Source organism: Lissotriton vulgaris, chromosome 12 (genome assembly GCF_964263255.1).
Source record: "Lissotriton vulgaris chromosome 12, aLisVul1.2, whole genome shotgun sequence".
NCBI classification, from domain to species: domain Eukaryota; kingdom Metazoa; phylum Chordata; class Amphibia; order Caudata; family Salamandridae; genus Lissotriton; species Lissotriton vulgaris.
The window spans coordinates 503003687-503026333 of record NC_141700.1 but is presented as its reverse complement, the minus strand read 5'-3'; the positions used below and the strand labels follow the sequence as shown (position 1 = coordinate 503026333).

At 45.4% G+C, this 22647-nt stretch overlaps 1 protein-coding gene across 2 annotated transcripts in view; it reads right to left on the bottom strand.

Annotated features, from left to right (window-relative positions):
* CENPT (centromere protein T) overlaps positions 1 to 22647 on the bottom strand; it is a 1372670-nt gene that overhangs the window by 949684 nt on the left and 400339 nt on the right. For both annotated transcript variants that reach the window (XM_086945259.1, XM_086945260.1), the window contains exon 7: positions 8498 to 8570. In XM_086945259.1, the coding sequence (XP_086801385.1) occupies positions 8498 to 8570 (73 nt within the window). The remainder of the gene's footprint in view (positions 1 to 8497; positions 8571 to 22647) is intronic.

The window sequence follows — 22647 nt, the reverse complement described above, 5'->3', positions numbered from 1 at the left end:
ACACGAATGATGCCAGTAGTAACAACACCTCAGTAATTAAGGAACTATTTAAGACTCTTGAAAAGAAAGCCCGCCAAGAACAGGCTAAATGGTGGGAATCAAAGTCCCTACAAAGGTACATTGAGGTGAATCGAATACCTCGCGGGCTTAGGATATTAACAGCCCCAACTTATGAGGAACCTAATCCTGACTTGATGAAAGAGTGGGCCGAAATTAATTTAGAAGCCTCACGCAGACAAGTACAAGTTTTGATTAAATATGCAGATATTGACAGAGCAAGATTACTAACAGAGATTGCAGCAATTCACGAGGAGTTAAATGCTTTGGGGGAGGAAGAAGAGAGAGAAAAACTTCTCAAATTAATGAATGAGCGTCTCAAAAAAGAGGAATTAAAAATTGTAGACAGAAAATCCTACAAATTCCAAAGAGATCGTAATGATTATGAGATGGGACAAATATTTACGTTCTCACGTAAATATGATGCAGCACGCAAAGGGGCATCGAAACCTCAACCTAAGGCAAAGAACACTCAGCAACGTAAGGATAATACCATATTAAGTGACTCCTCTATTGCAACCCTTAGCTCTGATCCCGAAACGGAGTCCGATTCAGAACGTCATAGAGCAGAACAAGCAGCTGGTTTGACAAAACCTACTCCAGGCCAAGAGATTGATTTTTTATGCAAAGAAAGACTAAAAACCTTGAGATCCCACACCCGCACTGGGAAAGGCGAAAACATAACAATTTCAGGAGGCGCCAAAGGTGGAGGGCCTCAAAGAGGAGGTTATCAAAGAAAGTGGAGAAAAGGTGGAAAGGGACAGGGGTCAGCAGCCCAACAATGATGAATGAGACAAAAAATCGGACTGTTGTAACTTTAACAACGCTGACTCTGTCCACAGAAGAGGAAAAAATACTCAATTTAGGTCTTACATATGCTGCACCCTGTAACTTTAATTACCCGAACACAAGGTGTGATATCTACAAAGCGGTAAGGAAACTAAAACTCCGCAAGTTCTATGCACTGAAGGACAAATCTAAAAATATCCGCACCCAGGAAGCAAACCCTGAGAGTGATACAATGACAATATCACAAGGAACACGAATCTTAACAGAACTATGGATCACGGAAGGAGCTGGTTATGAGGATACAAATATTGTGACTAAAAACTCTGATCATTTTGACAGTTGCGGTAACAGAATCTCGAATGAAACCCATTTCAGGCCACCGTCAACTTTCTGCCCGATTCTACCCCGAGATAATCTAGACATCTTTCATGAGAATGTGGTAGCTGACTTAAAAGACCTACAGATACGAACTGGTAAAATTAAAAGGAAACACAACCAACAAGTGCAACAATACAAGGCACTCACTACAAGATTAAGCAATGAAAAAGACATAATTGTGAGAACTAGTGATAAGGGAGACAATGTTGTTCTTATGTCTAAAGTTGAATACGATAAGGAAGCCTATGCTCAACTAAACGACCGCACATGTTATGAACGCATACAGATGAGTACATTAGCCTCAATAAAAGCGAAATATCATTGTAAACTGTTAAGATGGAGATCATGCAGACTATTAACTGAGGCTGAATACAAATACCTAAAAAATCACAATCCAATCACACCAATCCTATACTTTATCCCCAAGATCCATAAGGACCCCCTTCATCCGCCAGGCAGACCGATTATATCTGCCAGGGGCAGCTTATTGGAACACACCTCTGTGTATATAGACTATTTTTTACAGGGGTATGTGCAACAATTAGGCTCCTATGTTCGAGACACAGGGGATTTTTTGTCAAAAATTAAGGATGTTGAAGTGGCTACAGGTGATTGGTTGATAGCCTTAGATGTGTCAGCGCTCTACACGAGCATATCGCATATTGATGGCATGAATGCGGTTGAACACTATTTATCTAGAAGAAATACTTGTGCTAAGGACCATAACATAATGCTCCTTGATATGTTGAATTTTTGCCTCACTAACAATGTCTTCTTGTATAACCAACAACTCTATCGTCAACTACAGGGAGTAGCAATGGGGGCCAGCTTCTCCCCAAGCTTCGCATGTTTGCACATGGGAGCTTGGGAGGAGCTGGTCCTGGGCCATGAATACCGCCATAACATTAGCAATAATTTGGTTGCGTGGTTTCGTTTCATAGACGATCTTTTTGTTATTTGACGTGGCAGTGAGGAGGATGCATTGAAATTTGTTGAGAATATCAACATAAATGAACTGAATTTGAGATTCACAGCAACACTAAGCCAAGAAAGTGTGACTTTTCTTGATACAGAATTGTATATAAAGGATAACAAGCTAGAGGCTAGGATTTTTCGGAAAGCAACTGCTGGCAACAGCATACTGCACGCAGCTAGCGCACATCCACCCCATTTAATATCCAGCATCCCTTACGGGGAGATGCTGCGATTAAGACGCATCTGCAGCAACTCATGTGATTTAAAGAAAGCACAGGATGAGAGTATCAGCCGCTTTTTGGAGAGGGGTTATTCGAACCAAGTACTACAAAGGGCTAAAGACAAATCCATGGCTCTCTCTCGGGAGGAGCTGCTGACTAGAAATAGTGACAGGTTGGATGAGACAGCAGACAACCAAGCAGATGAAATTCCTGGTAATGTCAATAGCTTCAGAGTTATTACTGGATATAATAGACAACACCAACAAATCCGAAAAATACTAAACAAACATTGGCCTCTGGTTACCCATGATTCTGTCATAGGCAATAGTCTCCCGAAACAAGTCTCCCTCACATTCAGCAGGGCACCATCACTTCGAGATCATGTGGTGGTTACTAATTCCGAACCCTACACCAAATCAACCTGGTGGGAAAAGAACAAAGGCTTTTACAGATGTAAAACCTGCAAGGCCTGTAGCCATGGACATAACACAAAAAATTATAGGGACAGATTCACCAATATACAGCATCCCATTACTCAGGTTTTAACATGTAAAACCGAGTACGCGGTATACATATTGGAATGTCCCTGCGCACTGAAATATGTGGGCAGCACAAAGAATGCTGTCCACATTCGCATTCTTCAACATCTGCGGGCCATTGCTAACAGCGATAACACCTACCCAGTGGCCCGCCATTTTAAAGAATGCCATCATAGTGACAATACCCAACTTAGATACTGGGTGATTGATTCAATTATGAACAGCAAGAGAGGGGGAGACAGAGATGCAAAGCTGAGGAAATTGGAGACCAAATATATCCTACTCCTCAATACAAAGTCACCAATGGGCCTCAACATTACGGAGGATTTATACACATGATTACCTTGAATAAATTATAAATGTTACCTTTAAGAGCAGCAGGAATTACCCACATGGTTGTTCCCAAATATAAATTCCAAGAGGGAAAAGACTATGGGTACATTAAGTGGAGAAAGAGTAGAATTGGTTAATCTCAATTTCCTTAAATCTGAGGATGTTGTAAACTATATGAAATTACTAAATTGTTGTTTTGGGAGCACAAATAGAAAATATTTAGATTGTGATGGATCCTAAATTCCAGTCAATCGATTATTATTATTCATTACACTAAACTATATTCATATATTTGTTTCACTTTCTATTACCAAAAAAGACTATGGAAAACAATATGCAATCAGGTCAACAGGCAATATCATTAATTAGGACGTACAGGGTGGCAGGATGTACCTTAGCATTCATTGTTTCAGTAGCCATTAGATGGGGTATTTGTTTTTCAACATATAGATAAGTGTTGGAATTAGGACTGTCATAGTTATAAGATCAAAATAATACAAAATATTGCACAACATGCGGTTTCTGCACATTTAATTGCATAATTTGCACAATAGATGAGCGTGTTTGCACAATTTGGTATAATACCAAAAAATAGCACTTGCACTTTAGTATTGACAGTCTCCAATTTGACTTACGATATGTGATACCCTACAATGTGAAAAATGTAAAATTTGAATCATGTATTTTACAAGTAATTTTCAGGATGAAACGATACAATGCCACCAATTAGATATGTTTACATATGTATATACATTATTATGCAGAGGACCAAAAACGTTTTTTGATTCAGCAAAAAGAGTGTCTCACTAGGAATGTATACGGAGTCTATGTTTAGTGAATGATTATCCATATGTATACAAATATTTATTTGTATGAAGAACATCTATGCAATCAAAATAGTGAACCTCTTATATATCATATCTTTGTTAACATATATGTAAACACTAACGAAGATCGGACAATATATAGGTATTTGACTGATATTTTAACTGTTGCCTCCCACCAAAATATTGAAGCTGTATGAGTTTATTTAAAACATTTTATCGAGTATGTTTTCCATGTCTATGCTTCAGAGTTTCACAGGTGCAACCAATCTCCTATCACTGGCACTTTAACCCCTTCCATGCTGGTGACGAACCCCAGCCGTCATGCACTACGGTGCTCGGTTGCTGATGACGGCTGGGGTTCGTCATGGCCCGCCCCTGTTCGTTTGTTTACCGCACGGGGGCGGAAACGGGCCAGCAGGGAAGGGGTTAAAAGGTGAACACCGACAAACAAACATTGTCATGTGAACATGGGTCGTGGGAGCCGAAACGTCATAGACTGTTTTTCTGCACTAAATAAATAAGAAACCTTACTGGTCCGTGTCCGAGTGGTGCTTTGCCTGACGGATTGTTATCTCCAAGACAGGCGGGACGGCGGAATACACGATATATATATATATATATTAATTCCAAAGGGTTGTGAGGAAAAAGCTGAGCAGAGCTCAGGGGAGACTCCCTAGCACGACGTGCAATAGAAAATCTGAGGGGCCAGAGCTCCTTTCAGGAAGGTTCCATATGGTGATGTCAGCAAATTGGTTATTTTCTACATTTGGTCCTTTATTTAAATATGGACTTGGATATGTTACTAAATAATGAGGCCTTAAGCCTTTGAGTCCTACATCCAGTGTGACATTACTTTTTCAAACTATACCGGGGACTCCCATCTCAACAACGGGGAACAGGGAATGATTCAAGCATGTGAATCTATGAAAGTTCCAATACGGGAGCAATGTTTTTGACAGTTCCTGCCCCCTTTGTCTTCTCAGTGCAACTCCAGAAGTTGGATGACAGTTAGGTAAAGAGCCTTGAGACATTATTGTGCTCCTATTTTGGGTGCTTAAACTGGTGCCAGTCTCGTCACCTTTGAAAAAGAATGTGTCTGCTCTACAGAGGAAAACTCATACCTATGAAATAAGAGTCACTAGGAATTCGTTCCTGGACATTAACAATTTTATTTTATTTATAAAGATTTATATAGCGCGAACTTGATCCCGAATGATATCAGAGCGTTTTACAATTTGAGGCAAAGGTAACGAATCAGAAGATTAGTCTAACATTGGGAATCTAATGAGCATTGAATCAAGAATGGTATCAACATACACTGTCTGTAAAATGTGTAAAAAAAAGTGAGACCCAAACTATCGCCACTTGGTTCCAATTCCTAGATCTTAATTGTCCAAGAAAATGAGTGCTACAGAGAATAATCTAAGGACTGAAGAGATCCTGGGCTGGAATCTTTATAGCTGGTCCTCCAGAAGTGAGGAGCCATTACCTGAAGTCTGTGCATCTTGCTTGAGAGCTAAGGTTCTACATGTGGACTAGGCTATAAAGAGATGGCACAGAGTGTCTGATCATGCAGGAAGAGAATATCAAAGGAAAAGCCAAGCCCAGGAGACAGGGTTTTGGGACATCGCAGAAGAAATAGCCTGAACTGGGGAGGGTAACCAGTGCCAACCAGTCTGGAGAGGATTTCTTAGGCTCCATAGAACTTCCCATAACAAGTGAAGTGAGCAAAATTATCATCCACCACCAGTACGTGTCAGCCAGAGCCACAGTAATTTACCTGTCCTCTGCCAGAGGAAGCAGATCTGGTACTGACTTTGTCACAACATCAAGCTTTGCAAATAAAGAGCCAAGACTGCTCCGCGAGAGAGTTCCTATTGGCAAGGGGACCTTGGGGTGTTAGACCTGCACTGCTCCCACCCAGAGCCACCTTACTAAAGCACCAAAGTGGAAAGTCTGAACAGTAAGAGTTGTCACAATGCACTGCTGGGAGAAGAATTACTCATCCATGCTCATGGTGCCAGCTGCAATACGCTTCCATTGGGACAGAAGCACCCTAAAGGACCTTAGTAATGAGACATATACAGACTGGCCTGTAAGTTTCAGAACCAGAGAAGCTACTTGCACAATATTACAGCGAGCTCACACATGTTCCAGATTAATAACTGAATATTATTATGTGTTTAGAACTCCATGGCACCGATAGATCCAAGTAGCTAAGTGTTGATATGTGATTTACAAAGAAAAGCACTGCGCTGGACAGTACTTATTGTGTCCCAGCAACACCACCTACCCTCAGAATACCTCCCTCAAAGTACCTTGAGATTCCAGTGCGATAACGGTATATTTGGCACCCAGACTGCAGTTCTGTAGTAGGTCCGGCCCCGGGACATCGGTGGAAAAGTCCCCCACCCCAGAGTTTGAGGTCCAGTAATACCAGCTTGCTTGTGGACCCAAAAGAGGTATGTCACCTAGCCACAACTTTAAAATTTCACATTGGATTATAAACTGCTCCATGATTTTTAATTCTCCCTTAGGCAGCTATAGTCTGAAAACTGCTATGCTACAAGCATCTGATGATGCCTTACCTATAATGTGGGTGAGTGTACGGAAGTTAACGGCTTCTGATAAGGTTAACCATCATCTTTTCTCTTAGAAACCCCAGTGTTTACAAAACATCACACTCGGTCTGACCTTCCAAGCCTGTTCTCTAAAAATGTGGCACTCTCCCATGTCAGAAGTTTGTATGCAATACTCCTGAAATGTTTTTGAGAACTATCTGAAAAGATACCATGAGAAAGAAAATGTATTTATTTCAATGTGAACGTATTCATAAACTACATTTACTAGCCATAATTCGTCTACGTTTGAGTCCCTGCTGAACCTCTTACATTTGAGTCAACATTCTTGAGGTAATATAACATCATACATATGACTGATCTCAGCATACAGATTAATGTGAATATGTGTTCAAACTAAAATAGACACAGGCATGTACAATTTGTAAATGTGCCTTCACCTTTACTCTGTAAGGCCCTTTCATACCCTTTGGACCTGTGTTGCAGTCAAATAAAACTAAACAAATAAAAAAAACGAAACAATTAAACATTTCATCTCAAAATCATAAGGAAAATTACATTTTTCCTCCCTGAAGATTGTCTGAAAACTGTAGTCACCGCACTTATTTTGTCACAGCTGGACTACTGCAACTGCCTCTACATAAATATTCAAAGGAGGCAGTAGAGCAGACTCCAGACCGTACAAAATACGGCGGTTCGATTGATCACGGGTGCATCCAGATTTGTTTCAGTCAGATCAGATCTCAGGATTCTCCACTGGCTCCCTGTGAGGGAACGCATTCACTTTTTTTAAGGCGATGTGTACGGTGTTTAAAGCCCTCAAAGGAGCAGGCCCGGAATTCCTAAAATCCCTTATCAATCAGTACATTCCCAGCAGACAACTGCTGCGCTCGGCCCAATCCAAACTTCTCACGGTTCCTCGCTATAACCGAGTAGGATTGGGCGGAAGAGGTTTCAGTTACTGTGCTGCCAGGGCCTGGAACGGCTTACCATTCCACCTGAAAAACTTTTCGGAATTACTTCCATTTAGGTAGGAATTGAAAACCTGGTTATTCTGTCACTCACTGATCTGATCAGCTTTGGACACTTTTGCTTGCAGTCTAGTAGTGCTCAGCGCCAGGACACCTCAGGGTAACAGAGCGCTTTATAAAATAATATAACATAACATAACATAACATTTATGAGAAGCTGAATTGGTAATATTTACACAAAGATAGCTTGGTCAAATCTATTCTCAGACCCAGATAAACCAGAATTTCCAGAAAGGAGGGTGTTATTTACAGAGACAATAAAATAAAGGGCTACATTGGTTTAAGAAAACAAATACATAAATCAAAGGATTGATCACGTTATATTTTCCAGTGATTTCAATGGTTATTATGAACGATTGATTATTGTAATATTTATAAAATGTTTGGAAATTCAAATTATGTAGTATCATTATTTTATTACTTTTTAATCATCATCATCAAACTTTATTTCGGCCTGTAGGGCCAGAAAAGCACAAATAAAAATACAATATATCACATACAGCTCGTAGAAAATATTCACTGGGCTACAGAAGAACAGATAGTACATTAATAAAATAAAATTCCATTCTGGTTTTTGATTGGAGAGATCGGCTCCCCTTCTCACTAGCCTTACCACAATTATAGAAGACAAAGTGTGGTAAGGCTAGTGAGAAGGGGAGTCGATCTCACAATCAAATATCAGACTGGAATTTTACTTTACGTATTAATGCTAAAGCAATTCACTTTAAAAAGAATAGAAAGATTAAAAGAAATCATAGTTTTATATACCTTGTGAATTCCGATACATTGCCTGGGAAAGATGAATTAATGCTTGTCTCCTCTTGCCTACTGCTGTTCAGCTCTAAAAAAGAAGAAAAAAACACGGTAAGAAAAAAGTTCCAACATCGTTCATTCACCGACATCAACGAGATACAGACTATCCAAAATAAAAACACCAAATCAATAAAAAGCAAATTTTTCTTCAAAAATAGTTTCCTTAACTTCTGGCAGATTTTCTCATTCTATACTGATTTCCTTAACTTAATGAACAAGTTACTTACCTTCAGAAATGATATATCTTTAAGAAACATTAGTAGTGATAGATTCCTTACAATAGAATTACCCCCAGGCGGAACGTTTTCGTCAGCAGTACCCCTGCGAGCCAGAAGGTGGCATCGCAAGGCTCCACAACCGTTGTTGGCATCGTGGTCGCCGGGATGATGTCGTGGCAGCTACTTAGACGCCGCCATCGCTCGCGGACGTCAGTTCTGTACACGACTTTACTCGCCAGGAACGCAGAGCTATGCAACATACTGACCACTGGTGCCTTGAAATTATGGCCCTGAAATGGATGACCTAAACCCTAAAAATCAGTTCAGAGAACGGGGAGGATGGGTGGGGCGGTAAGGAATCCATCACTACTAATGTTTCTTACAGATATATTGTTACCGAAGGTAAGTAACTTGTTCATCTGAAAGAAACACATACTGATAGATTCCTTACCTTAGAATAGATACTCCAGCAATATCAACCCCGGTGGTGGGTCTGCGAACCAAGATCACACCAGGAAGTCCCGGAGAACAGAACGGCCAGAGAAGCAGTCTCTCAGTACTTGCCTGTCCAGGCAATAGTGCTTGGTAAAAGTGTGCAGTGAGGTCCACGTAGCTGCCTGACAGATGCCTTGCAGGGGGACACCACGTCCCAGTGCTGTAGTGGCTGCCGTCGCACTGGTGGAATGGGCACGCAGCCCCATCGGAGGCTCCTTCTTAGCCAGAGAATAACAGGCTTTAATACACAAGATGACCCATCTGGAAATAGTCCGCTTGTGTACGGCCCGACCTTTCTTTCCGCCAACGTAGCCAACAAAGAGCTGGTCATCCACCCGGAACTGTTGTGTGTGGTTCAAGTAAAATGAGAGCGCACGTTTTAGGTCAAGATGGTGGAGCCTCTCTTCCTCTCTAGAAGGATGCAGAGGTGGAAAGAAGGTGGGCAAAGTGATAGTTTGCCCGATGTGAAAAGCAGAGACAACTTTTGGCAAGAAGGATGGGCGAGTTCTGAGCACAACCTTGTCCGGATGGACAGATAGAAAAGGAGGTTTACAAGAAAGAGCCTGGAGCTCACTCACTCTCCAAGCAGAGGTGATGGCAACCAGGAAAGTAGTCTTTAGAGTAAAGAGACGCACAGGACAATTATGAAGAGGCTCAATGGGAGTGCACATTAAATATGTGAGGACTAGATTCACGTCCCGCTGTGGCATAACAAAAGGAATAGGAGGGAAAAGGAGAGTAATGCCTTTGAAGAATCTATTTACAACAGGGGACTTGAAGACAGAGGGCTGATCAGGGAGCCTGAGAAAGGCGAAATAGCAGAAAGGTAGCCCTTGATAGTGCCCAGAGCAGAGCCCTACTGGGCCAAAGAAACAAGAAACAAAATGACTTCTGAAAGAGGGGCAGAGATGGGATCAACAGCCTTTGCTGTGCACCATGACACAAATTTGCTCCACCTGGAGGCATATACCAACTTAGTGGCCACCAGAATAACATTACAAACTTCAGGAGGCAAGTCAAAAAGAATCAACTGCCGCTGCTCAATCTCCACGCAAGGAGGTGGAGACTGGACAGGTTTGGATGGAGGACCTGCGACAGAAGATCCTCACGAAGAGGAAGTCGGCTCGGGGGATCGATGGTCATACTGAGTAGCTCGGGATACAATCCTGTTCGAGCCCAATCCGGAGCCATAAGAATAACTTGGGCCTGGTCGCACCTGATCTTCTTCAGCACTCTGGGTAGAAGTTATATAGTCGGAAAGGCATACAACAAACCGCAACTCTACTCGCAACCAAAATCGTAGCCGAGCGAGTGCCGCCTTGGAAATTCCAATGCGCAGAACTGCTGACATTTTGCGTTCTCTTCGGTGGCGAATAGATCTAACCAAGGCTCTCCCCACTGTTGAAAGTGACCTTACGCCACTTCCGAGTTAAGACTCCATTTGTGATCCATCATGCACCTGCGGCTGAGTTTGTCCGCCCTGGCGTTCAGTGAACCTGCCAGGTGTTGAAGCACCAGGGAAATGCCCTGATGTTCCAGCCATGTCAAGCGGCGCAGAGCCTCTTGACATAGGGTCTACGACCCTACCCCGCCCAGTTTGTTGCAGTACCACATGGCGGTGGTGATGTCCGTGAACACCTGCACTACTCTTCCCCAAACAGAAAGAAGGAATACCTTCAATACAAGTCAGATCGCCCGAAGCTCCAGAAGGATGATTTGGAGCCAGGACTCCGCCGGAGACCAGAGGCCTCTGATCTCCGCCCCTCCCATGAGGTTGCCCCATCCCAGGAGGAACGCATCCGTCATCACTGTATGCTCCGGTTGTGGAAGGGAGAGGGATCTGCCATTGACTCAATGCCGGTTTGTGAGGCACCACTGCAACTGTCTTGCAGTGCCCTCTGAGATCTGGGAGGACTGGGACAGGTTCCCCTGGTGCTGCGCACACTGGAACTTCAGATCCCACTGCAGAGCCCGCATATGCCATCTGGCATGTTCGATCAGCGGGATGCAGGAGGCCATGAGGCCCAGCAGCCTCAGGGTCAGCCTGACCGAAACCCAGGATAGAGGCTGAAAGATCGGAATCAGAGCCTGAATATCATGGACTCGCCGTTCGGGAGGATAGACCCGAAAGAGCATCGTATCCAGAATCACTCCAATGAAGAGGAGCTTCTGAGAGGGAATCAGGTGTGACTTCGGCACATTGATGAAGAATCCCAGAAAATGCAGGAGGTCGGCCGTGGTCTGGAGGTGGGAGAAAACAACTGCCTGGGGCGATCCCGCCTTTAACAGCCAGTCGTCGAGATAGGAAAAGACTGGAACCCCTGATCTGCACAGATGAGCTGCGACCACTGCCTTCACTTTCGTAAACACCAGAGGGGCGCTGGTAAGTCCAAAGGGGAGCACAGTAAATAAAGTGCTTGTGGCCTACCGTAAACCGCAGGTAACGCCGGTGGGCCGGCAGGACGGGAATATGGCAATATGCGTCCTGCAGATCAAACGCTACCATCCAGTCTTCAGGGTCGAGGGCAGACAAGACCTGAACCAGAATTAACATCTTGAACTTCTCCTTCCGGAGGAAGCGATTGGAATTCTGGAGGTCTAAGATAGAACGCAGGCCCTTGTCCTTCTTGGGCACCAGAAATTAGTGGAAATAACAACCACGACCTACTTCTGACGCAGGGACACGCTCAATGGCCCCCTTGGCCTAGAGAGCCATAACTTCCTGTTGAAGAAGTGCCAAGTGATCTCCCTTCATGCGGTGGTACTGGGGTGGCTTAGCTGGAAGGGTAGTCTCGAAGGGGAGGGAGTAGCCCCTATGGACTATTTGTGAAACCCACCTGTCGGTGGTGATGGTGTGCCAGTCGGGGAGGTGATGGCTAATCCTGCCATCCACTGGTGTTTGATGGGCCTGAAAAAACGGTCTAGAAAGGTTTGGAGACAGTGGTGGCCGGGGTGGAGGTGTAGTGACCTGCCCGCTGGCCACCTGACCCGCCTCTGCAGGTCCCACGGCCTTGCTGAGACTGCTGATGCTGTGGCCTGTGGCTCTGGAGCGAACGTGTTGGGGCGCCCCTTCTGTGGCCACAAAAGGAGCGAAGAGCAGAAGGCGGAGGAAGGCGGGTGGCCGAAAGGCCCAAGGACTTGGCCGTAGCAAGCGAGTCCTTAAAACTCTCCAACGCACTATCTGCCTTGCTGCCAAAAAAGCTAATGCCATCAAAGGGTATATCCATCAGGGTGTTCTGTACATCCCTCGAGAAGCCAGTAGTCCTCAGCCAGGGGTGGCGGTGGAGCACCACTGTCGTGGAAATTGCCCTGCCCAGCGAGTCGGCGGTGTCAAGACCACATCGTATTGTGAACTTTGCCGCATCTCTCGCTTCCGCAATAGCCATAGAGAGCACTGTTTGGGCCTCCTCCAGACACTGAGGCAGCACCTGCACCACCGTATCCCACACAAAGTGGGAACAACGGCCCAAGAGGCATGCAGTGTTCACAGACGGCAGCCCTGAACAGGCGGAAGAAAGATCTTCTTCCCAAAATGTGCCAGTCTCTTGGATTCCCTATCCAGAGGTGCGGTAGGGAAGGCGCTTTAGGACGTAGTGGCTTGGACAACCAAGCTCTCAGGGGTGGGGTGTTGGGAGAGGAAGAAGGGGTAGCCTGGGGCTGGTCAATGACATAGGGCAGCGGTTCACAATGTGTGCTCCGCGGCACCTAGGTGCGCCGTCAGAACTAGCCAGGGGCACCACAAACAGATGCACAAAAGTTATATAATTGCATTATATTTAGATGTTTTACCATAGCAGCCCATTCTCCTAACAACCATATGGGGGTGCTGGTGACCACACTATCATCTCCTGACGGTCACATCCTCTCTGATTCCTCAGGGCTTGTTTTATTAAGTTTTCTCCTAAATTCACCGGTGTAACTAACCTTGTAGGTAGGGGCCACCCTCCATACCTGCTGTGTAACATTTCTCACACTGATCCAAAAGGCCACGGCTTCCTGCCCGTCTTTGAAGTGAAAATAAATTAATCTTAATTGTGCCCCGGGTCAATGACCTAACAGTGAATTTAAACACAATAGAGCCACCCAATAATCCCATGAGGACTGGGTATGATCAATAACAAAAGCAAAAAATGTCCCACATAGGAATTGTTTCACAAAGATTTACAATTTTCAAAGATGTCACAACCGTGATCAAAAATCAAAAAATGTAGGGACATTTTACAACTTCTACACAAATATTTATTAAGATTGTGTACTTTTCATTGTTATAAATGACGTTATCCCGGTACCCTGGTCGGACCATAACGTTGTTCACTTCACCTTAACCATAGACCAGACCAACACCGCCAGGGCCCCCCAGCGCAAAGAATTCTCCTTCCAAGAATGGGATAAAACCGATATTGCCAAACTTCACGCATACCTAGACGCGACAATTTCAGGGCTAGCCTATGACAGCAATCTTGCCACAGAGCAAGTAAATGATTTGATTAAAGCTGCTGTGCTGTCTGTCACACCTCTTAAAACCAAGCTCGCTAAAAGGAGAAAGACTTCTGAGTCTTGGTTCTCTGAGAGGTTTAGACTGCAAAAGCAGACTTGTAGGCTGGCTGAAAGGAGATGGAGGACTAACTATGAGGACAGGACAGGGAGAAAGATACCTATTGCAAGACACTAGTTACCTACAAGAAATTTATAACCGAAGAAAAATCTGCCTTCTTTACTAAAAAAATCAAAGAGGCCAATAACTCCAGTAAAGAGCTGTTTGCCACGGTCAAAAAACTTACCAAAACTGCGGCTAAGCAGATAGAAGGCAGCATAGGGCTTTGTAATAAATTGGGACCATTTTTTACAGATAAAGTAAAAATCATATATGACTCGATCCCTTCCCCCAATTATGACACACAGACTCTGCGAGAGCCTCAGCTTGTTACAGGAAAACACACAGAGCCAGTGAAGGCAGAGTTTCAGTTCTCTAGCCCTTCAGTGGATCAGGTGCTCCAACTCATATTAACCACCAAGTCAGGGGGTCCCCTGGATCCGTGTCCTCCTAAAGTCCTGCACATATTTCCAGACCAGCTCAGTAAGCAACTCCAGCTGCTCATTACTAGGATCATTGAGTCGTCCTGTTTTCCGAAGGTCTGGAAAGACGCTTCGGTTCTCCCACTCCTCAAAAAACTGAACCTTGACCCTTCGATCCCAGCCAACTACAGACCGATCTCGAGAATCCCCTTCCCGGCGAATATTTTAGAAAAACACCTGAATACCCAAACTGTCGAAATTTATCAAGGACTCCCAGGTTCTAGACACATCACAATTTGGGTTCCGAGAAGAACACGGGACGGAAACTGCACTGATTACGGCGGCGGAGATTAGGAGGATCCTGGATGTTGGTGGGAAGGCTGAATTAATTTTATTAGATCTGTCGGCAGCCTTCGACACCGTCAATCACAAGTTACTCCTGTCCCGTCTTAAAGAAATAGGGCTGCACGCATCCGCCACTACACTCTTGGCCTTTTTTTTAGGAGAAAGATCCTTCACGGTGCAGCTTTGGGATTTTTCTTCAAAATCATTCAAATCCCCTTGGGGGGTCCCCCAGGGCTCTTCTGTAAGCCCCACCCTTTTTAATGTTTATGTTGCCTCGTTGGCAAACATTATTAGGATCACGGTTTCCTGCCTATTTCCTACGCAGATGACACACAAATAGTGGTGGACATATCCAGCAACACCTCAGAGACGGCCGGTAAATTCCGGCTTTGCATGAATCAGGTCAGTCTCTGGATGCAAGCTAACTGCTTGAAATTAAACGGAGACAAGTCCGAGGTCATGCTGCTGGGAGCCGACACTAACATCTGGTCACCTAATTGGTGGCCTGACGGCTTAGGCAGCTGCACATCAACTGTGGACAGCGTAAGTAACCTTGGAGTCATGTTCGATTCTAAACTCACGTTCAAGGCCCAAATCAACAAGCTTGCCTCCTCGGTATGGTTTACCTAGAAGCTAATCCGAAAACTATTGCCTTTCATCCCTCCGGACGCCTGTAAAACTCTGGTAACCATGCTGGCCCTTTCTAAAATGGATTATGGGAACGCCTTATATAGTGGGCTCCAAAAACAGCTACTCTTAAAACTTCAGCGTCTGCAGAACGCTGCGGCCAGGCTGATACTGAACATCCCCAGGGTTGAGCCGGTAGCATCTAAACTCAGAAGTCTACATTGGCTACTGGTTGAGAAAAGAATTCAATTTAAGCTAGCATGCCTGGCATATAAATCTATGCATGGTTCAGGCCCGAATTTTTTTAAAACAAACTTGCACCGTATGTTCCACCTAGGTCGCTAAGATCCAGCAGTGCTAACCTCCTCCGTACCCCCAGATTTAAACAACTAAGATGAGGGGGAGAGGTTTTCTACTGCACTCAGCAATAACCTGGAATAAGCTTCCTGCAGAAATAAAAAACAGCTCAGCTAACTTTTAGAAAGAGCATGAAGACCTGGCTCTTTTCTGGGTAGCTTGGCCCAGATCTCTGCACGAAGTCCTTAGCTCAAACAGTCTGTCATTTCAGCGCCAAGAAGCCCTCGGGCATTCGTGCACTCTACAAATCTGATAATCAAATAAAATAAAATAAAATCAGGAGTTACAGGGGATCCGCTTTTGATTACATGCTTGTTACTTCATTTTTACTTCTTGTCTGGCCTAAAAACAAGCACTTGTGACTTCAAAGGAACATGAGAGGAGAGAGGGGGCACTGTCATATCCAAGAGGGAGCATGAAGCGAGTAGCACTTCGGCACCCTGTTAGAAGCTTCTGTGAATTGCTGTGTGCAACTTTATTGTGATGTGAGTCTATATAGAGTACACCCACCTTCTTTGACCTCAAAGATAAATTGACATTTTAGGCCAATTTCAAATCGCCGTTATATGACAAAACTGTTAGAGGAGGTGGTGACATCACAGTTGCAATCATTTGTGCAATCTGTCAATTAGGTGGATGATCCTCAGGCTGGCTTCGGGCTCAAAAAGAGCTCTATTTCGGCATCATATGTATTTTGCTGTAGAATGACCAGGACAGTATTCTTACAGTGGTTCTCCTGCATTGGTTGACCTCTTTGACTGCATCCCACCCCGCTGGCTAGGTCACCACCTGGCACTGCCAGGGCTAACTGAGAACACATGGGCAGTATTTTGTGATGATTGCTTAATTGTCATCTATCTGTTCTTCATTCATATTATCATTCACTAGCCTGCAGTGTGAAGTCTCTCAGAGTTCTGCTCTACCCCCACACTCCTTAATACTATCCTCACACACCCATACCTCTTCTTAAACCATTGTGACGATTTCCCCACAACTGTGGTGATGACACTTCACTCTCAATCCACTGCCACCCGTCTGTGGTGCTGCTCCAAACTCCATGCTATCACCAGTGGTGCTTAGCTCCGGTATGACTCCCCTGGTTTATGATATCATATGTATGCTGCTGACTCCCAGCAACATCTCAAGGTTCATGAGAATCCTGGACACTCACTGAAAGTTTCACACTGTCCATCCCAGGTTTGTCGTTAGGGCAGAGAAAATGGTTGTGTATGAGTAGTGAGAAACCATAAGTCCTGCTGCTGGGGTTGGTATCTCTAACCTACCAACATCTGTGAATGTGCACACTGCTGGCACAGAGGAGCCTGCAGGCAAGATGGAAGCTGTATAATTATATTACCTTTATTGGCTTCATTTCAGTCATTATCAGGGAGAAAAATTGAAGTAATCCATAGGCGGGGCTTACATTACCCACCTGCTGGAAAATAGTTACATAATGGGGAGCCACGGCCAGTGGACAATAGGTCAAGGGAGCCACGGGTCAAAAAGGTTTGGGAGCCACTGACTTAATCTGAGGTGGTTGTAAATATTTTGCCATTTTTAGGTCTCGGCCTGCATAGGCTCCGCTTGCGCAGTCTCGCTGGCGAGATCTTATGTTTTCCAAAGTAGGGTTTGAACTCGCCCCTCTTCTCCATTGGCTGGCCTCCTAAATGATGGCCAGCTATTGGAAAAGAGGTTTGTCCTATAATTTAAGCCCCGACTTTTTCAGATTGAGGGGCATGTTTTTTAGTTTCTTTCTCTCCTCTTCCAATTGGCTGGAATTTTACATTCCAGCCAATGGGAAGAGGCGAGAAAGAAAAACACGCTCCCCAGTCTGAAAATGACGGGGCTTTTCTGAGAGTCATTTCTGCTTGACCGCCGCCGGAAGAAGTAGAGAAGCTGCCGGTGCGGGGCTCCCGGGGTTAAGGGAGAGCCCGCAGACGCCCCTGGTGCAGCCCGATGGCGGAGGGGGCGCGAGGCACATTGCCGGTGCCTGCCCCCACCGTGGGAGAAGCAAGGGAGTACGTCAGTGTCCTCCGCCCCAGCCGGCGAGTGCTCACTTTTCTTGCCTCTGCCCCCTGTTTGTGATCGCTTTTCTTGCCTCTGCCCCCAGTTTGTGATCGCTTTTCTTGTTTTCTTCACTCTTTGATGCCAAATGTCTTTCTGTTGATCGGAGCCGGTAAAGGAACATGTTGAGCAGGTCGAATGATATGTACCCATTTTCATTTATTGATCCAACCCTGTTTATTGGCCCGGTTTTACCTCCATTTATGTTTGGGGTTCAGTTTAGTTACTTTCCTTGATGGGCGCCCCCGCACTCCACGAACGTGATGTCAGTGCGTCTGCTGGCGTCAGTGTAGCATAGCACGCCTAATCACACCTCTGAGTTGAAGGTGTAGGGTGCAGTACCACACAGAACAAAAATTACACTTTAAGCTTCATTCCAGACCTTCCTCTATTTTTAAACCACTGGATCGATTTGCAGAGCCCTCTTCTAAAAAACTTTACTGGAGTGTGTCTTCCTTTGTGTGCAATAGCAACTGTTGACAGGTTGGGAAGTATTCAGGAGTAAGTCTGGTCCATACTGGCCTGTTTCCTTGAGGACAGATTATGCCCCAAACACCCCCCCGTCCTCCGCCCTCCAAACGACCTTGAATTTTAAAATTGTTCTGTACTCACTCCCATGGACTGTGTATGTGGCTACCTACAAACACCCAGGCTAGGGCGGTGTCCTCCACAATGCATGGAGCCCCCACCCGCGCGCCTCCTTTCCTGCCATCCAAATGTAAATTGATGAAGTGGAACATCCGAAATTTCTTGAAATTTATAGCCCTCGCAACTGAATTTCTAAAATGTAACGTCCCTATTTGTGACTCACGATGTTGAATTTAGATTTATTTGTGCGAGCTTTTTTTTATTGTTGCATTTTTTAGTTAAACGTGGGTGGCCACACGCGGTGTTTACCCTCTGATGATGCCTGCGGAAGGGTCATGCCCTGGCTGACCCCTGACATAGGAGGCTCCCCCGGGGCACGTGGGCCTCTGGGGTGACCTCGGCAGCATGGACAAACTCCCTGTGGCCTCTTTACACGGCGGGAGGTAGAGACCCCGTGAAGGTCGGAGGTATGTCTTGAGCGGAGGAAAGCCTGGCACATTATAGTCTGGTATCTGGAAGTCCCCTCTGATTTAATATCACCTTTCTATGCGGGAATCTCAGTCACCAGGCTCTTATTTTCTTTTTTTCTAGCGCCGAAGAAGTGAGCCCAGCCCTATGTAAGCGCTTTGGTGCCGGGAAACACACTTTCCACAAGCTGCGAGCAGACACTTTATAGAGCGCGCCCTGGCAGCACCAGTCTCTTTGGCTTTTGTACTATGCACGGATGTTGACGCTCTGAGTAATAGGAGGGCATGCCTGGGGGGGGGGGGTCTAAGCCTTGCCTTACTCCCACCCCCACTGCTCCACGCTGTTACCGTGGTTTATTTTAGTGAATAGTCTGTTAAATACACAAGTCACCACATGATTGGCTCTTGCGGGAGGAGTGGGGTAGGGGGCAGCTGCTTACGAGGACATCCGGGTTACAAGGAGTAGGGGGGGGCATAACAATGGTATGTTGAGTGTGGAGGGGGCGGTTAGCATGTGAATCCACGTCATCAGGGACCAAGCTTAAGCCCAGAGCCTCCCTTTCGTAAATCACCCCTTTCACGTGTATTGATCCAATGGTGTCAGTTGAAATAATCAATATTACATCTCCCAGAACGCTTCGATTTTTACAGGAAAGCCCAGGGCTGGAACCTGCTGTCCCCGATGGGATCAGCCAGGCCATCTGATTCTTACCAGAGGGTCCCTCCCCAGTCAAGTAAGAGAGGTAACCTTGTAGGCTCAGCATATGGCCCAAAGAGGCTTGGTAATGCAGTCTTGGGACCTCAAATAACCCATTTGTAAATAAGCAGAGTCCCCGTGGTGAGGGTGTGTGTGTCTCTCTGTGGCTTTGTGTGTGTGGCTGTGTATGTTTGGTTGTGTGTGTGTGTGGCTCTATGTGTGTGTGTGTGGCTCTGTGTGTGGCTCTGTGTGTGTGTGGCTCTGTGTGTGTGTGTGTGGCTGTGTGTGTGTGTGTGTGTGTGGCTCTGTGTGTGTGTGTGTGGCTCTGTGTGTGTGTGGCTCTGTGTGTGTGTGTGTGTGTGTGTGTGTGTGTGTGTGTGTGTGTGTGTGTGTGTGGCTGTGTGTGTCTGTGGCTCTGTGTGTGTGTGTGTGTGTGTGTGTGTGTGTGTGGCTCTGTGTGTGTGTGGCTCTGTGTGTGGCTCTGTCTGTGTGTGTGCGTGTGTGTGTGGCTCTGTGTGTGTGGCTCTGTGTGTGTGTGTGGCTCTCTGTGTATGTGGCTGTGTGTGTGCGTGGCTCTCTGTGTTGTGGCTCTGTGTGTGTGTGTGGCTCTGTGTGTGTGTGGCTCTGTGTGTGTGCGTGGCTGTGTGTGTGTTTGACTCTGTGTGTGTGTGTGTGTGGCTGTGTGTGTGGCTCTGTGTGTGTGTGTGTGTGTGTGTGTGTGTGTGTGTGGCTCTGTGTGTGTGTGTGTGTATGTGTGGCTCTGTGTGTATGTGTGTGTGGCTCTGTGTGTGTGGCTTTCTGTGGTTGTGTGTGCATCTCTGTGTGTGTGTGTGTGGCTCTGTGTGTGTGTGTGGCTGTGTGTGTGTGTGTGTGTGTGTGTGTGTGTGTGTGTGTGTCTGTGTGTGTGGCTCTGTGTGTGTGTGTGTGTGGCTCTGTGTGTGTGTGTGGCTCTGTGTGTGTGTGTGTCTCTGTGTGTGTGTGTGCGGCTCTGTGTGTGTGCGGCTCTGTGTGTGGGTGTGTGTGGCTCTGTGTAGGTGTGGGGGGTGTATGTGTTGGGCTCTGTGTGGGTTAGGCTGTGTGGCTCTGTCTGTGTGTGTGTGTGTGTGTGTGTGCGTGGCTCTGTCTGTGTGCGTGGCTCTGTCTGTGTGTGTGGCTCTGTCTGTGTGTGGCTCTGTCTCTGTGTGTGTGTGTGTGGGGCTATGTGTGTGTGTGTGGCGCTGTCTGTGTGTGGTTCTGTCCGTGTGTGTGTGTGGCTCTGTCCGTGTGTGTGTGTGGCTCTGTCCGTGTGTGTGGCTCTGTTCGTGTGTGTGTCTCTGTCTGTGTGTGTGTGTGGCTCTGTGTGTGTGTGTGGCTCTGTGTTTGTGTGTGTCTGTGTGGCTCTGTCTGTGTGTGTGTGTGGCTCTGTGTGTGTGTGTGTGTGTGTGTGTGTGTGTGTGTGTGTGGCTCTGTGTTTGTGTGTGTCTGTGTGGCTCTGTGTGTGTGTGGCTCTGTGTGTGTGTGTGTGTGTGGCTGTGTGTGGCTCTGTCTGTGTGTTGCTCTGTCTGTGTGTTGCTCTGTCTGTGTGTGCGTGGCTCTGTCTGTGTGTGTGTGGCTCTGTCTGTGTGTGTGGCTCTGTCTGGTTGTGTGGCTCTGTCTGTGTGTGTGTGTGTGGCTCTGTGTGTGAGGCGGTGTGTGGCTCTGTGTGTGGCTGTGTGTGTGGCTGTGTGTGTGGCTGTGTGTGTGGCTGTGTGTGTGGCTTTGTGTGTGGCTTTGTGTGTGGCTTTGTGTGTGGGTCTCTGTGTGTGTGGGTGCAAATGCAATAGGTCTCACATTTGCTAGATATTAAGCTATTGGCATTGTAAATGAAAATGCCATTTATTTATATGTTTTAAAAACAAAAATGTCATGAGCAATGCCAATAGCTCTAACTTTAACAAAGACAAGACAATTGCATTGTAAATGCTTATTTAAGGAGCCTACGTAGGTATAGGATTCTATCTGCAAAACATGTATTGCCATCAGATCATAATTTGTTTACATACTAAATTAGAGTACACAAATATTTTCCGATGCCCTCAAAAACATGCCACTATTGATTTGCAACCAGAGAGGATGCATAAAGAGGATGGATTAGTGGTGCCAGTATTGTCTTGTGAAACTGAATTTCGTTGCGTTTCTGATGAGAATGTGAAAGTAGGCATTCTGTGAGTCTGTAGAACACATCAAATAGACAAGTTTACAGTTGTAAGTCCTTAAAAAAGGAACAAACTTCGACTTTGAATCTTTCTTCTTTACCAGACAATAGCAGGAATATATGTATTTGTTTCTTTGGTGAACTGCAACGGTCTAAACCACCAGTTTCTGTATAGAAAGTTGGACCCCCTACGCCAAACGAACCAGTAGAAGTAGTAAGCAGGGCAGGGAGATTAAAAACTTTTGTTTGTAACCATTTGTTCCACTAGTTACGACTCGCTCTTCCGTTCCATTCTGCCATGCTGGACCATTGTTCAAACTTTTCCCTGCAACAGGGAGGTTAGAGATGTGGGAGAATGAAAGGCATTGAATGGTTATCAGGGTGTTTCCTGCAGTGCTACATGTTGCAGATTTCCTCTACGTATTTTACTTTGGTTTTCATCTTGTCATTAGTAAACATGTTTTTGATGCTGCTTCTGCTGTGGTTTCTGGGCGGGATGCACACAAATCCACTGTTCACAATCCTTCTCCCAAAGGCTTTAAGCTCGACTCTGGGGGACAGATTCCTCTTCGTCAATTTAATTTGTGTATAGATTCTGGGCTCCTCATACACGTGGGATCCGATGAGTTCTTCGTGAGTGGTAGGTTCTATCTTTTATTAATCATGTCGACTGTGATAAGGGATCCGTAGTAAGGAGGAAAGCCTTATAATAGACATGTATAGTAGTGCAGTTCAGGGTCAGATGTTGCTACTGTTTGACAGACCACGGTGTCTTTTCTGCTTTTCAGGTAGTAAAAAAAAAAAAAATTAAAAAAACCTCTGCCCCATTTGAGACTCTATCAATGACTCGAATTGTGACCTGAAGAGTCCTAATAAAGCAATGTTAATATTTTCTCCTGTATTCACCCCGTTGCTTAATGTAATGCAGTGTGACAAGTACGTTCTTGGAAGGCTCGAAGAGGCCGTCTTCCAATGTACTAGTGGTCCTGGTGAAATGTTTGGCTGTAACGGACTGATAACCACAGACGTCTGCAATTTTCCGATCAGTAACAGTGTGG